The sequence below is a fragment of the Alligator sinensis genome, unplaced genomic scaffold (assembly GCF_000455745.1).
Source record: "Alligator sinensis unplaced genomic scaffold, ASM45574v1 scaffold1411_1, whole genome shotgun sequence".
In the NCBI taxonomy this organism is placed as follows: Eukaryota; Metazoa; Chordata; order Crocodylia; family Alligatoridae; genus Alligator; species Alligator sinensis.
Window position 1 is genome coordinate 291,505 of NW_005842963.1, and position 13,546 is coordinate 305,050.

At 51.8% G+C, this 13,546-nt stretch overlaps 1 protein-coding gene across 1 annotated transcript in view; it reads right to left on the minus strand.

The window, feature by feature from the left end:
* Positions 1 to 6,736: 6,736 nt before the first annotated feature.
* The window catches only part of LOC102383249 (zinc finger protein 383-like), a 24,204-nt gene continuing 17,394 nt past the window's right edge, over positions 6,737 to 13,546 (minus strand). The window contains exons 9-10 of the mRNA XM_014526125.2: positions 9,379 to 9,495; positions 6,737 to 8,386 (exon numbers count right to left, since the gene is read on the minus strand). Coding sequence (XP_014381611.2) covers positions 7,281 to 8,386; positions 9,379 to 9,495 — 1,223 coding nt within the window. The 3' untranslated portion in view covers positions 6,737 to 7,280. The remainder of the gene's footprint in view (positions 8,387 to 9,378; positions 9,496 to 13,546) is intronic.

Below are 13,546 nucleotides of genomic sequence, written 5' to 3' on the forward strand. Positions count from 1 at the left end.
GGACGTCATTCTCCCCCTGTACTCGGCCTTAGTGAGGCCACAGCTGGAGTACTGCTTCCAGTTTTGGGCTCCACAATTCAAAAAGGATGTGGAGAAGCTTGAGAGAGTGCAGAGAAGAGCCACGCGCATGATCAGAGGTCAGGGAAGCAGACCCTACGATGACAGGCTGAGAGCCCTGGGGCTCTTTAGCCTGGAAAAGCGCAGGCTCAGGGGTGATCTGATGGCCACCTATAAGTTTATCAGGGGTGACCACCAGTATCTGGGGGAACGTTTGTTCACCAGAGCGCCCCAAGGGAAGATGAGGTCAAACAGTTATAAACTACTGGTCATAAACTACTGCAAGACCATTTCAGACTGGACATAAGGATTAATTTCTTTACTGTCCGAACCCCCAAGGTCTGGAACAGCCTGCCACCAGAGGTGGTTCAAGCGCCTACATTGAACACCTTCAGGAGCAAACTGGATGCTTATCTTGCTGGGATCCTATGACCCCAGCTGACTTCCTGCCCATTGGGTAGGGGGCTGGACTTGATGATCTTCCAAGGTCCCTTCCAGCCCTAATGTCTGTGAAGCAGACTGGGATCCATGGGCCGGCTGCAGCCAGCTGCTCCAGGCTCCAACATGTCAGCACGCCGGCACCTTCCAAGGTAGACATTGTGGGTTTTTTTGGCACTCTGGCCAACCAACGTTGCCTACCCTTGGTCTACTATTATAAGCGGGGGAACAGCAACACCACAGATCACTGTTTTGGGGACTCTGGCTGCATACTGTCCTTTCTCCATGAGGCCAGGGAGTGGGGAGTTTCTGAACATGCATGTGTCATGTGTGCTGCTGGCCCACCCGGTAAAAATGTTTGTGAACCAGCCCTGGTGGCCACCATGACTTGAAGGATCACAGAGGCAAATCCTCTTCTCTTTGTGAATGACCTCCCCCTCCCCAAAGGGGACTGCATTGGGATGTGAGTGCTGTCTAAAGCCCCCACACATTTAAGAAACCCCATGGCACTGAAGCCATCTATGACTTCCTGAGGATTCCTGAGGCCAATAAAGTTGTTTGCCACATCCTGCAGCAGCTGGCATACTTTGCGAATTGCCACCCCAACCGTGCAAGGAGCCACGCCAAACTGGTTCGCGATGTAGTGGAGGCTGGATGGGACGGCCAGTTTCATGATGGCTTTGGCCACCCTCTTGTCTGGCCTGATTCATGTTAGTGTCTTGCCTCATAATTTGTGACCCCAGCATCAAGACAATATGATAAAACATCTCCCTGGTCATTCAGAACATCTCCAGCCACTGCTGATCGTTCCAAGTGGTCAGCACAATTCACTCCCACCAGTCTGAGCTGCTCTCACGGGCCCAGACCGTGCGGTTGCTGCTCCTGACATTTATCCACAGAGCCCGGTCACCTTCTACTTCTTTGCATGCTTCTAAGCTGTCTCACTTCACCACATATCTACATCCCATCTCCCCATCGCGAGCATTGAAAAAGATGATGATTGCATTCACTGCCATTGCTAGCTGTGCATGCATGTTTTGTAATAAGTCTAAGGTCAGCCGCAGGGTAAATAGCAAATTTTTCTTCCTCCTCTTTCTCCTCCTCACCTATGTCTGCCATATTCGCCATGTCGGAGTCTTCACTCAGTTCTTCTTTTCCATTGTCTGCTTCCTGGTCCTCACGCATCATCCTGCATCTCCATTTGGTCCCGCTCTGTCATCCCATACGGATTGTACATACACAGCAGGGCTGCTTCTCAGATCATGGTACCAGCACCAATTGGCGCGGGGGCGGGGGGAGGGGGGGAAGGGTTGTGGTCTGGAGCTCTGTCTAGCTGCATTCAGTTTTGCATTTTAACTCTTATCTGCATCATTTCAACTAGTAACCCTGGGGCACCGGGCATTGGCCTTGATTCTGTGTAGCACTATGGGAAGACAGACACAGACATAATATTTGCAAGACTATGCAACATTAACCAGCCATCTGAATGGACAATGGGTCTATATGGCCCATGCTCCCAGCCCATCACCATGTCTTTATTGGTTAACAGGGTACTTCATCATAGTATTCTGTACTGCAAGACACCGGTGATACCTTCACAATGACTACATGGAATTTTCCAAACTGGCAAATTCAAGGCATATGCATATAAGCATGTGTATCTAAGCTACTCTCAAATTTCACCAGTGGCCATTTGTGAATCGGTTGCTGTTTGCTTAGAACTGCTTGATGTCTCAGAAAAACAAGTCCAGCAGTATACAGGCTACAGAGCAGGAAGCTGATGCTTTCATAGATTCATAGATGTTAGGGTCGGAAGGGACCTCAATAGATCATCGAGTCCGACCCCCTGCATAGGCAGGAAAGAGTGCTGGGTTTCGATGACCCCAGCTAGATGCATGTCCAACCTCCTCTTGAAGACCCCCAGGGTAGGGGAGAGCACTTCTAACACCCATGGCCCCAACTGGACCCAACTGGACCCAAGAAGAACTGCAGGACTTAATCAACAATTGGTCAGAGCAAAAGATCATAGACCAGCTGGAAAGTAGAACGAATAAGCCCGTGTATGCAGCCATTACAAATTCGGGTGCAAGGGCACAACTGGGACTGGACCCAGTGCCAGTGCAAGATCATGGCCCTGAGATGTGCATTTCACTGTGCCAAAGATGCAACCTCTCGTTCTGGGGCAGGGTGCACAATTGCTCCTTTCTATGACCAGCTGTCTGTTATTCTGTCCAAGGATGCAGGCAAGGCTCTCTGGCTGCAGTCTTTCAGGACTCGTGTTGTGCTGGAGGAGAGCACACCAACAGAGGCAGCTCCTTCTGATGGGGAAACCGTGAGCATGTCACAGCAGTGGGGAGACTGCTCCATGGTCCTGGATAACAGGGACTCCCAACAAGAGTCCCAGCAGTATACCCTGACCCTGACTACAATGTCTCCCCCAATTAACACAGATGATGAGTAGCAGGACAAGGAGGAGGAAACTGGTTCAGATGCGTTTGTTTTTCCCGACACCCAAACATCGGTGTCTGTTCCCGAGACCCAAGGAGATGCACCACCGGAGATTTGTAAGTATGGCAGAATGTGCCTCTTGCCATTGGCAGGCGCTGTTTGGGTTCGGGCAGGGTGGATATATGCGGCGGCGGTTTGAAATGAATGTATCACTGGAGGTGGGCCATCATGCTCTCTTCTGGGTGAATGAAGGGTATATGCCATTGGGGGTGGATAAATGGCAATATTACAGATGGTGAACTCATTGTTTTGCTTTATTTGTTTGCAGCTGGTATGGGCAGTGGCAGCCAGGGACGTGACTCTGAACAGGGGACTTGTAAGTTTTGGGGAATGTGAATATTGTCACACGCTTTGTTTTGGTGTCTGCTGGCAGGGGGTGGAGAGGGTAGAGAGGGAGGGGGTTCATCACTGTCCTCGTCAACCCTTGTGGGAAGGAAATGTCACCAAACCAGGAACACTTTTTTTGCTTGTTTACCAGCTATCACGCCCGATGCCAGCCAGGCATGTGCCCCTGAACCTCAGACCCCAGCTTGCCCTACAGCAGAGTGGATATCGAGGGATATGTGCTGCAGTCAGCGAGGGTCCCGGGAAAGCATGATGGAGGCTTTGGTGGAGTCGTAACGAACCTGATTGTCAGTCACAGATGGCTGGAGGGACAAATTCCAGGAAATGGCAGCCGACACAAAGGCCTACCCCCGGGAGAAGGTGCTACACAGCACGGCCCAGTTGTAGTGCCATGTCGATGCTCACAGGGCATGCGTTGATAACTGATGCCCTGCAGTGGTTGCTGAAGCGCATTAAAAAGCGGGTACTGCCCCAGAAAGGGTGAAGTAGCTCCACTCGGCTTGCCTGTCCAGCAGGTAGCCAGGAGCATTACAGCCAAGCCTGGCTCCCTAATTTTGTAGGACTGGGAAAATCCCTGCTCACAGTGCTGCGTGGGGATTGTCTGGTTGGTGCAGGATGCAAAAATCAAACCCCAAGCATTCACCCAGACAGTTGCCAACGGTGGTATTGCACTTTGCAAAGCCCCCTGCCAAGTCTTTTCCCGCAGTTTTGTCTGCCACTTTTTCTGGACACTCGTTGCATGGGGCGCTGGAGGGGCGGGAAATCTCCCATGCAAATGTACACTGGGGAGCTGGCTGCGTCCCCCCTCACAAGTCTGCATTTTGCAAAGGCACCACAAGCATTTTGTCAAGGCATCCAGTTTGCAAAGGCAACCAAAGGGGCTGTTCCCTGCCAAGTCTTTTCCTGCCTTTTTTTGCAGTTCTTTGGTGCTCTTTCTTGACAGGGTTTTCACGCTCTTATCCAGGCCGGCACCAGACTGTCTTTTTTTTTTTTTATACCAAAATGAGGGTGGGGTGGGTTCCTGCCCTGCTCAGGGCCTTCAAATTGGGGGAGCAGTGGTTGGGGTGTGTGTATGCTGTAGCAACGAGAGAGGTTCGAGGCGGATGAGAGGCAGAAGGACTCAGTCCAGCAGGGAGAGTTGTCCCTGGGGGGCACAGGCGTGCAAATGTAGCTTTCGAGAAGTGTGCAGGCTGCTGAAGTCGAGTGCAGTACCTGCCGAAAGATCTGAGGTGCTGGACTGGGATGCCTCTTTCCTAATGACTGTGCTCTTTTGCATCTTATGGGGACAATGAGCCCAAGTAATTCTGTCTACAGTAATGATTAAATTGCTAATTATACTACTAGCAATAATTATAACTGATAATAACAATACTCTAGTCCCCATGTCTTAGTAATGATTGAGCACCTTTGTAGCTTGTGAAGCTCAAACATCTCTGGTCTGTCTGGTCAGCCTGCTCAGGCTGGGGTGGTGGGCAAGCGGGCCTCCTTCTAGATGAGGCCCTACCTTTCCATACATTCAAATTCATACATACATACATACATACATACATTCACACGTACACCCAAGGGACTATTGCTATAAATAAGCATTCCATCTCGACTTCTGTTCTCTATGCTTATGCCAAATACTAAACAGTCTGGTGGGTCTTAGCACCCAGGGTGATGGGCGAAGGCCCTCCTTCTTGGTTACTGGCCATGTCTCAGCAAATGAACAAGCCCTCCATACATCATTAATTTAGCAGAAAAATAGGGGGAAAAAAAGTAGAAAAAGAAAAGTTGGGATTTTCCTCCGCAGCACCTCTGTATCTATACAGCATTGTTTATTAAAACACTACCTATATCTATACACTATTTAACTATATGCTACTTATTACATACACTATACACTATTTGACTATTACACTATGTGACAGAGCACCTGTGGTGCCTGTCACTTCAAGGGCTAGGCCTGGGAGAGGGCAGTTGCCTGATTAAAGTGCCCATTTGTTGCCCAGCTCTCTGAGTTGAGGGGAGCAGTTTGAGACCAGCTGGTAGGAAAGAAACATCTCCCTGCTGAGCTCCGGCTCCAGGAACACCTCGGAGCTAGAGGGGAGGCTCTGGGGGAGGAGGTGACCTCAGTGGTCCTGGGTAGGACTTAAAACTGTACCTTGCTGGGGAAGGATGGCCTGGTGGGTGGTGCAGGACCCCCCAAGAAATGCCAGGCCAGTTGCCGCTCCAGTGAAAGGCAGGGAAGGATGTCTAAACCCTAGCCTCCACCATCCGGTGGGTTTATAGTTAAGACTTGTAAGCCAGGCACATCTAGGCAGGCAGCTGAGCCTAAGGGGGTGGTGGGGATGGAGGATCCCAGAAAGCCTGGTCCTGGTGGGGTGGCGGTGTGGAGTCCCAGAGAGATAGGAGCGGAGAAGTGGCCCAGAGACGGGCATGTAGTGTGCAATAAGTATTTTGGAGCCAAAATACTTGTGTGCTTTATACTTAAACTATTTACTGGGTCAGGACTGGCCAATGTTTACTAATGAATCATGGTACAAAAACGGTGGAGAACCACTGCCTTAGTGGATGGGGCTGTCTCTGCGGCAGAGAAAAAGCTGTTAGGAATGTAGCTAGAGTTGTTCCCCAGTGGAAGGATCTTTCTGGGACATAGCAGGAGCCCCAAAGATTGGGAGTATCTGCATGGATAAGTATACCAAGGGATCCAGGGAAATTAGTGTGAGGAACTGCCTTGGAAAAGTGACAGAGGCAGCTGGTATCTAGAGGACACAGGCAGACTGGACTCCAAAGGGACATGGGCTCTAAATCTGCCTCCCCTGTTGACTTGGACTCTGCAAGGCCTGGCTGCCCTGGTCCTAGGGCCGTGTCTGCACTGTTCCAGATGACCAGCATGTGAAGGCTGGCACTGGGGATGTGGGCTGTCTTGCTGCACTTCCCTTGGTGGCAGAGAGGAATGAAGGAACAGAGCTAGTTGGACCTCACTGGTGGGGCCATGGACACAGCAGGTGATATAATGACCCAGGACATGGTCTCCCAGACCCAGGAGTCATGGGGCTCATCCTGCCCAGCACCTACAGCTGGGGCTGGGTTGCAGAGGCTTTAAGGAGATTAGGAGAAGCCCAGGTGCATGGAATAAGAGTCCCTATGGAGCAAAATCTGGTTTGGGTTGGGACTAGGAAGGGGGATGATCACTGTGGTGGTATCCCCATCGTGGGTGCCAGAGGCTATGTCTCCTTACAATGGTGAGAAAGTTAATTTCTGAATGCCCCACTCCACACACCCCCACAAAAGAAATAAAACTTGCTTGAAAGCCAGGCCTGTCCTGGCATGTAAAAATCAAAATAGTGAACTACAGAGGAAACCTGGGAGTTCCCCAAGACAAAGTGGTTGAGAACTGATTCAAAGATATTCCCTTTATTGAGTGTCTCATCCAAGCCGGTTCTCTTGCAGGAACAGGGGGACCTGCCTGGTTGATGTAGAACTAGACAAGATCATCAAGGACAGTAAAAAACAAAGGACAAGGGTGATATCCCAAACACCACAGGAAGGAAAAGGAAGAAACCACCTTGCTGCCACAGGTAGCAGTTTACAGAACTGGATGGTTCAAAAAAGGACTTTTTTTTCAGGGCAACTTTGGTTTTGTCCCCCCACAGTTTTTATCCTGTCTTCTACCTGGCTCCGTCACTTAGCTCTTACCTGTTGCCTTCTGTCCCAGCTGCTGCCAGAAACTACCACATCTCACATGGGGCAGCCAACATAAAAGCAGAAGGGAGCCGGGGCATTATAGTCCAGGGGCAGGATCCTCACTCCTGCATGCTCAGGGAGGATGAGGAAAAGTGCCCTCCAACTGGCGTGACAATCCTGGTCCCATGGATTTGCTGGTGCTTGCTCGGGGCATAACTCAGCCAGAAACACTTCTGGTGCTGAGTACCGTGGTACAGCTTCTACCCCTTGTGCACGCACAGGTGGTTCGTGAGCGACAATCTCTTGGTGAAGGTCTTCCCACACTGGCTACAAGAGAAAGGCTTCTCCCCCGTGTGTACACACAGGTGATGTTTGAGGCTAGAGTTCTGAGAAAAGCTCTTCCCACACTGGCTGCAAGAGAAGGGCTTCTCCCCTGTGTGCACACGTATGTGACTGGTGAGATTGGAGCTCTGCATGAAGTTCTTCCCACACTGGCTGCAGGAGAAGCGTTTTTCACCCGTGTGTAGGCGCAGATGAATGCTGAGACTGAAGCTGTGAGTGTAGCTCTTCCCACACTGGCTGCAAAAGAATGGCTTCTTCCCTGTGTGCACGTTCAGGTGGTCTGTGAGCCTGGACTTCCTGTTAAAGCTCTTCCCGCACTGGCTGCAGGAGAAGGGTTTCTCCCCCGTGTGCACGAGCAGGTGATTGGTGAGTTTGGATCTGCTGGTGAAGCTCTTCCCACACTCACTGCAGCAGAATGGCTTCTCGCCCATGTGAACACGCAAGTGATATGCGAGTGTTGAGCTGTCACTGAAGCTCTTCTCACACTGAGTGCAAGAGAATGGCTTCTCCCCTGTGTGCACACGCATATGGCCATGTAGATGGTCCCGCCTGGTGAAGCTCTTTCCGCAGTCGCAGCAGGAGTACAGTTTCTCCCCGGAGTGCACACGCAGGTGCCTGGTGAGCGTGTAGCTCTGCGTAAAGTTCTTCCCACAATGGCTGCAGGAGAAGGGTTTCTCCCCTGTGTGCACACGCAGGTGCTTGGTGAGTTTGGAGCTCTGGGTGAAGCTCTTCCCATACTGGCTGCAGGAGACTTGCTTCTCCTCTGTGTGCATGTGCTGGTGCTGCATGAGCTTGGAGCTCTTGGTGAAACTCTTCCCACAGTGTAGGCAGTAGAATGGCTTCTCATCCACATGGACACAAGTATGGTTTTGGAGGTGATCCCATCTGGTGAAGCTCTTGCACTCAGTACAGCGGTACAGCTGCTCCCCTGAATGTACATCCTGATGCACTCGGAGTTTGCTCGGGGAGACAAAGCTCTCCCCACACTCCAGGCAGAGGTGTGTGCCCAGAGTCTCAGCATCTGCTGGGTAGAGATGGAAGTCCAGAGATTAGCCTCTGCCCAGTTAGCAAAAGGGATGATCTGCTATTTCCCTGTGCTGGGATGTGCCCCAGAGTACAGCTGGGCCTCAATTACTCTGTAACAATAAGGGAACCAATTCTTTGTGGACTCTGGATCTCAAGTCTCATATCTTGTATCCTTAGCACCCCACTTATGGAGTAGAATGTGGGCTATTCTGCTGGAAACAAGGAGGTGCTTGTATCCCCCCAGACATGAAAGCCTGTGAACTCCAACTGCACCTAGTCGGCACTTCATACAGATGGAGGGATTGATCAAATACTGCTGTTATTTTCTTAACTCTTCCAGAGGGGAAAAGTAGAATTAGAGTTCAAACTAAGCAAGGACTAGTAGCAGTGGGTAACAGAACATCCGCCTCTCTACAGCCCAATCCTTCATAATCCCCACAGCGTTTCTGCCAACTCTGATAGCTGCCATGGGGTAAGTCAAACAAGATAGTGCCCTTCTTGCCCTGGTCCCAGCTGCCATGGGGCAATTCAATAGAGGGCATAATAGCGGCACAGCCACCTTGGGCTAGGCTATCAATTATTGCCATGCTGAGGGAAGATGGAAATTCAAGCTCATGGTACCCCAGGGATACTAGATTTGTGCCTCAAATCAAGAGAGCAGGCTAGGCTGTGTCCCTAGCATTTGTCCCCATGGGCAGCCCCTCCCTTCCATGACGGAAACCCTTGCTCAAATGCCACCTGAGAGGAGGATCTGATGGGGTTGAAGGTGGATTTCCTACATAAACAGCCCTAATTACAGGAAGAAGGGATCAGTTGTCTGTCCTTGCATCAGTGAATAGCAAGGAGTGGGCACACACAGCTGTCTAGACAACACAGATCTGGCCCAGCTGTGTGATGCCAAGACCTTGTGGCAGCAGCTCAAGGAAAGGGTTTAGGTTTCCAGCTCAGTTGAAGTGTGGGTGGAAGGGGTCAGGGACTGTTGAGACTCACCTGGGGAAAAGTCCTCAGACAATGAGCTTTCTCCAGCTTCCTCATCATCACAGACCCAGAGCTCCATCTCCCCTAGCTGCATGCGGCAGATTAAGTCTGGTGCAGGACCTTGCAATCCTGTGTCAGGGAGAGAATAGAGGATGGTTATTCCACCATCCAGTGCATAATTGGGGGTTGGAGAAAAGATCCAGTGGACTTAAACATTGTAATGGGACTCACAGGAAATGGAAAGGAGGACATGAACGATAAAAGAAAGGGCACTACAGGTAGTAGCCTTCAACAGATCATAGCTTCGGTCACCCAAGTAAGTGGAATGATGGCCATATGAAATATAAAGTATCATCCCCTCATAAAGCTCACAGTGGCATCAAGGAAGGTGGGCTGAGATGCAGTGATTTGTGAGGTGTGAGGAGGAAGAAAAAGAATGCTCTCACAGATTTTCAAGATACTGATTTGAAAAGAAATACAGTGAACATACTCATGACCATCTATCCAACTGATCTTGTGAGAATAATTCCAGGAGAAAAAAAACAGAAATGGGTTTATTCTCAATAAGGGTTTTCAGTGATGTGTCTTTGAAGTACAGAGTCAATGACAGACTGTTGCCAATGAAAGCTTATGTATGGGAGAAAAAGCAATCCATTTTGGTACTGCATAGAAAGGGATAGAGGTGCACCAATACACTGGTCCCATACAGGATCGACACCGATATAAGGAAAATGGACTGTATCAGCAATCAGCTTTTTTTGACTGATGTGGCCGATAATGCCATGGATAAATGCACCATGCATGTGAGCAGTCACAGCACAGCATGCAGGTGGCCAGGGGAGCAGCCAGATCCGGCTAGTAAGTCTGTTGTGTGGGAAGGGGGGGGCACAGACTGAGGCCCCTGCAGTGAGGGAGGGAGTGGGGGTGGCTAGGGCAGGGGCAGGTGCTGCCCAGACGGGGCGAGGCGCAGGACAGAGCCATGAGTGGCTCATTTGGGGGATACAGGGGGTGGTTCCTACCATTACACCCCCCTTCCCCCTGGGAGGATATGGGGGGGTGTGCCCCTGGATCTGCATGTGGGGTGGGGAGGCTACAGTGAGTATTGGGGTGGGGTTACAGCCCAATGCCCCTCCCGTAGCTCCCTCCCAGTGCCACCACCGCCCGCCCCGAGTACAGCCCAGCCCAGCCCCGCTCCAGAAAGAGCCCAGCACCCCCACCCAGCCCAGCCTGCAGCAGCAGTCCACCCTCGCCCCGCACGCAGATCTGGGGGTACACAGCTCCCATGCCCTCCTGGGGTGGTGGAGTGGTGGGAGCCATGCCTGCCTGCCTTGGCTCCTTCCTGCACCCACCCCTGCCACCTTCCTCACCACGGGGGCCTCGATCTGCTTCCCCCTTGCCCCTTCCCCCACAACAGACTTACCAACCAGATGCTGCTCTCCATGCTGCCTGCCTGCATATCAGAATTAGATCGATACCGGCTGATATGGCTCATTAAAAATCGGCCATTGGTATCGGCCCAAAATTTCTCTATCGGTGCACCCCTAGAAAAGGATGTTGTTCTAACAACTGTAGAAGCAACTATAACAGCCTTTTCACCCAGTGGATGTATCCTTACAGGAAGTGATTCATACATGCATGTGTACTTAGGATACAGACTGATTTCTGCTCTGGATATAAATAAAAGAAAGAAGAAGGCACAGTTTTACAAAATGAGAAAGCCCCCTAGTATGGAACTGGTCAGCCCAGGTTCCCAGGAAAAACAGATGTTGCCGAACTGCCTGGCTCAGGGGGGAACCAGGAAATCCATAATCCAAAGCCAGGGAATCCATACCTCTTCGTTACCAGGGCACCCCAGTCTTTTCCTGCCTTCAGAGACATGTCCTTGGAATCTCCCCAGCCTCAAGCATGGAACCCACTGTTTTCCCCATTTCTAGAGATCCCAGTGGTATGTCTCTGCAAGCAGACAAATCCTGCCTTTCTCCATGCACTGAGATATACCCCAAGAGTGTCCAGGAAGCTGGGCAGGTGCTCTAGGGTGTAACAGGGTAACTCTGCCCACCTCCCTGTCTGGGCAGTCTGCCCACCTACACTCACCTACCATGCCTCGATGTAAACCAAAAGTTGTTTACTTTTAAACAGGAGGCTGCCCATTTTAAAGCCTGATGCCAGCATGTATTACATGGCTCCAAACCTCCCCTTATACTGGGTCCCATGCCTCATAGATGGCATCCAAATTTTCCACTATTCCCCCAGCCCCTTTGCTCAGGCATCTTTGGCCTTTAACTCATGCCTGGACTTTTAACTCGTGCCCCTCACTGGCGCCCCTTACTCTAACTATACCAGTCAGCTTCTGTGCAGCCCTTTGGACCGCTTTCAGGCCCTACCCTACACTGCTGCCAGGTGTGGCTAGCGTAGTCAGCGTCTTGTGCAGCCCTTCAGACTGCCTTAGGTCCTACTCTACACTAATGCTGGCTGCCGCTACTCCAGACAGCTTATGTGCAGTACTTCAGGCCCTACTCTACACCACCGCCGGGTCCCTATAACGCTACTCCGCCCCTTTGCTGGGGCCTCTGGGCCTCAGGCATCTGTCGACTTACCTGGGCCCCCATAACTGAGCCTACAGCTGTACAGGACTCGGGCGTCTGCCAACACACCTGGACCCTTTGAGGCATTATGCCCCTTTGGGCCCCAGGCACCTGTTGACTTACCTGGACCCAGGTGGGCCTGGGCCTCTGCTGGCAGCCCCCCGCAGTGGGTTTGGGTGGTTGTGCTTTTCTCTCAGGGTGCGCTCCCCTAGGCTTTCCCCTCCACGGGGTAACCCACAAGGCAGCGGGGGATGAGGCTTTCTGGCGCCCCATCCTTGTCCTTCACTAGGAAGGGACAGGTGTGGCCTTCCTGGACACTGCCCTGCTGCAGCAGCCCCACCTCACCATCCAGCCCCAGAAGGGTGCAGTTTTAGGCCATGCCCCAGGACCAGGAACCTCCTGCCATCCCCATAGTTCCTGCCCTGTCCTCCAGGTGTTCCTGAGCAGCAGCTCCAACCAAGCGATGTTCTGCCTCCGGCGGCTTGCAGCAACTGCTGCTGGCTTTCCTGCTCAAGCTGCTCTTATGGCTAGCGGCTGAGCTCTCTTCCCCAGTCAGGCAGTCTCCTGGTGCCCACGTGACTCCTGATTGGGGAGCGCCACCATCTGCAGGCTGCCTCTGCTGTCTATCAGGCCCTTTGAGTGGCAGGCACCACAGGGCTTCCTACAAGCAGGCACCCAAAGGTGCCTTGCTATGCAGGGGCCCAAACCTGCCTGGAAATTCATGGGGTTTGCAGGATTGGGCCCCTCAAGCCTCCGGAGCAGCTGACTAGGGCAGCTGGAAAACACAGGAAGCTTTTGCACCACCAAGCAAACAGACCTCTGCTGTAATCAAGTGACACAATCTATTACCAGCACTATTGTGGCCATGAATTTTAGGTGTTTGTGGTGCAACAAAGGGCATGGAGGCCTTTTTGCTTCATCTTTGTGCCTCCATAAACATTTATTTTTGATGCAGAAGGGCATGGAAAGGCATCTTCTGTTTTCACAGTTTGAAAGCACTGAAATGTGCCCTGCACGCTGGGATTGTTATGTGTCTGGACCAAAAACAATCAGAAAAAGAGTGAGGAAGATGGAATAATTCCCCAAGGTACAGTTGCTGGCGAATGAATGAATTGAAGATGGTACAAACATGCTGGGATGGCAATCATCTTGCAAAAAAATGGCTGAATATGGAAACAGCAGGGATTAGAGCAGGCGTGGGCAAAATACGGCCTGCAGGCTGCATCTGGCCCACGAGGCCATTCTATCCGGCCCGCAGGGCCCCTAAAAAATTTAGAAAATTAATATTTATCTGTCCTTGGTTCCTGTCAAAAATGACAGCAACCAAGGGCAGTAGGACCCAAGAGAAGCCTAGCAGGCTCCCACAACAGCAGGGGCTTCTGGCCTGGGAGCATGTGGCTGCACTGCGCCAGCCAGAACCGCAGGTAAGGGGGAAGGGTGGGCAAGGGCGCGGGAGGACCCCAGGCAGGGAAGGAGCCCAGAGAAAAGCTGAGCGCGGGGGCAGGTAGGAAAGGCAGCCCCTTGCCTGCCCCATGGCCAGCATCCTGTGCTGCAGCTGCTTGCAGCCCACCTGGGGCTGCCCGGGCCGGCCCCCG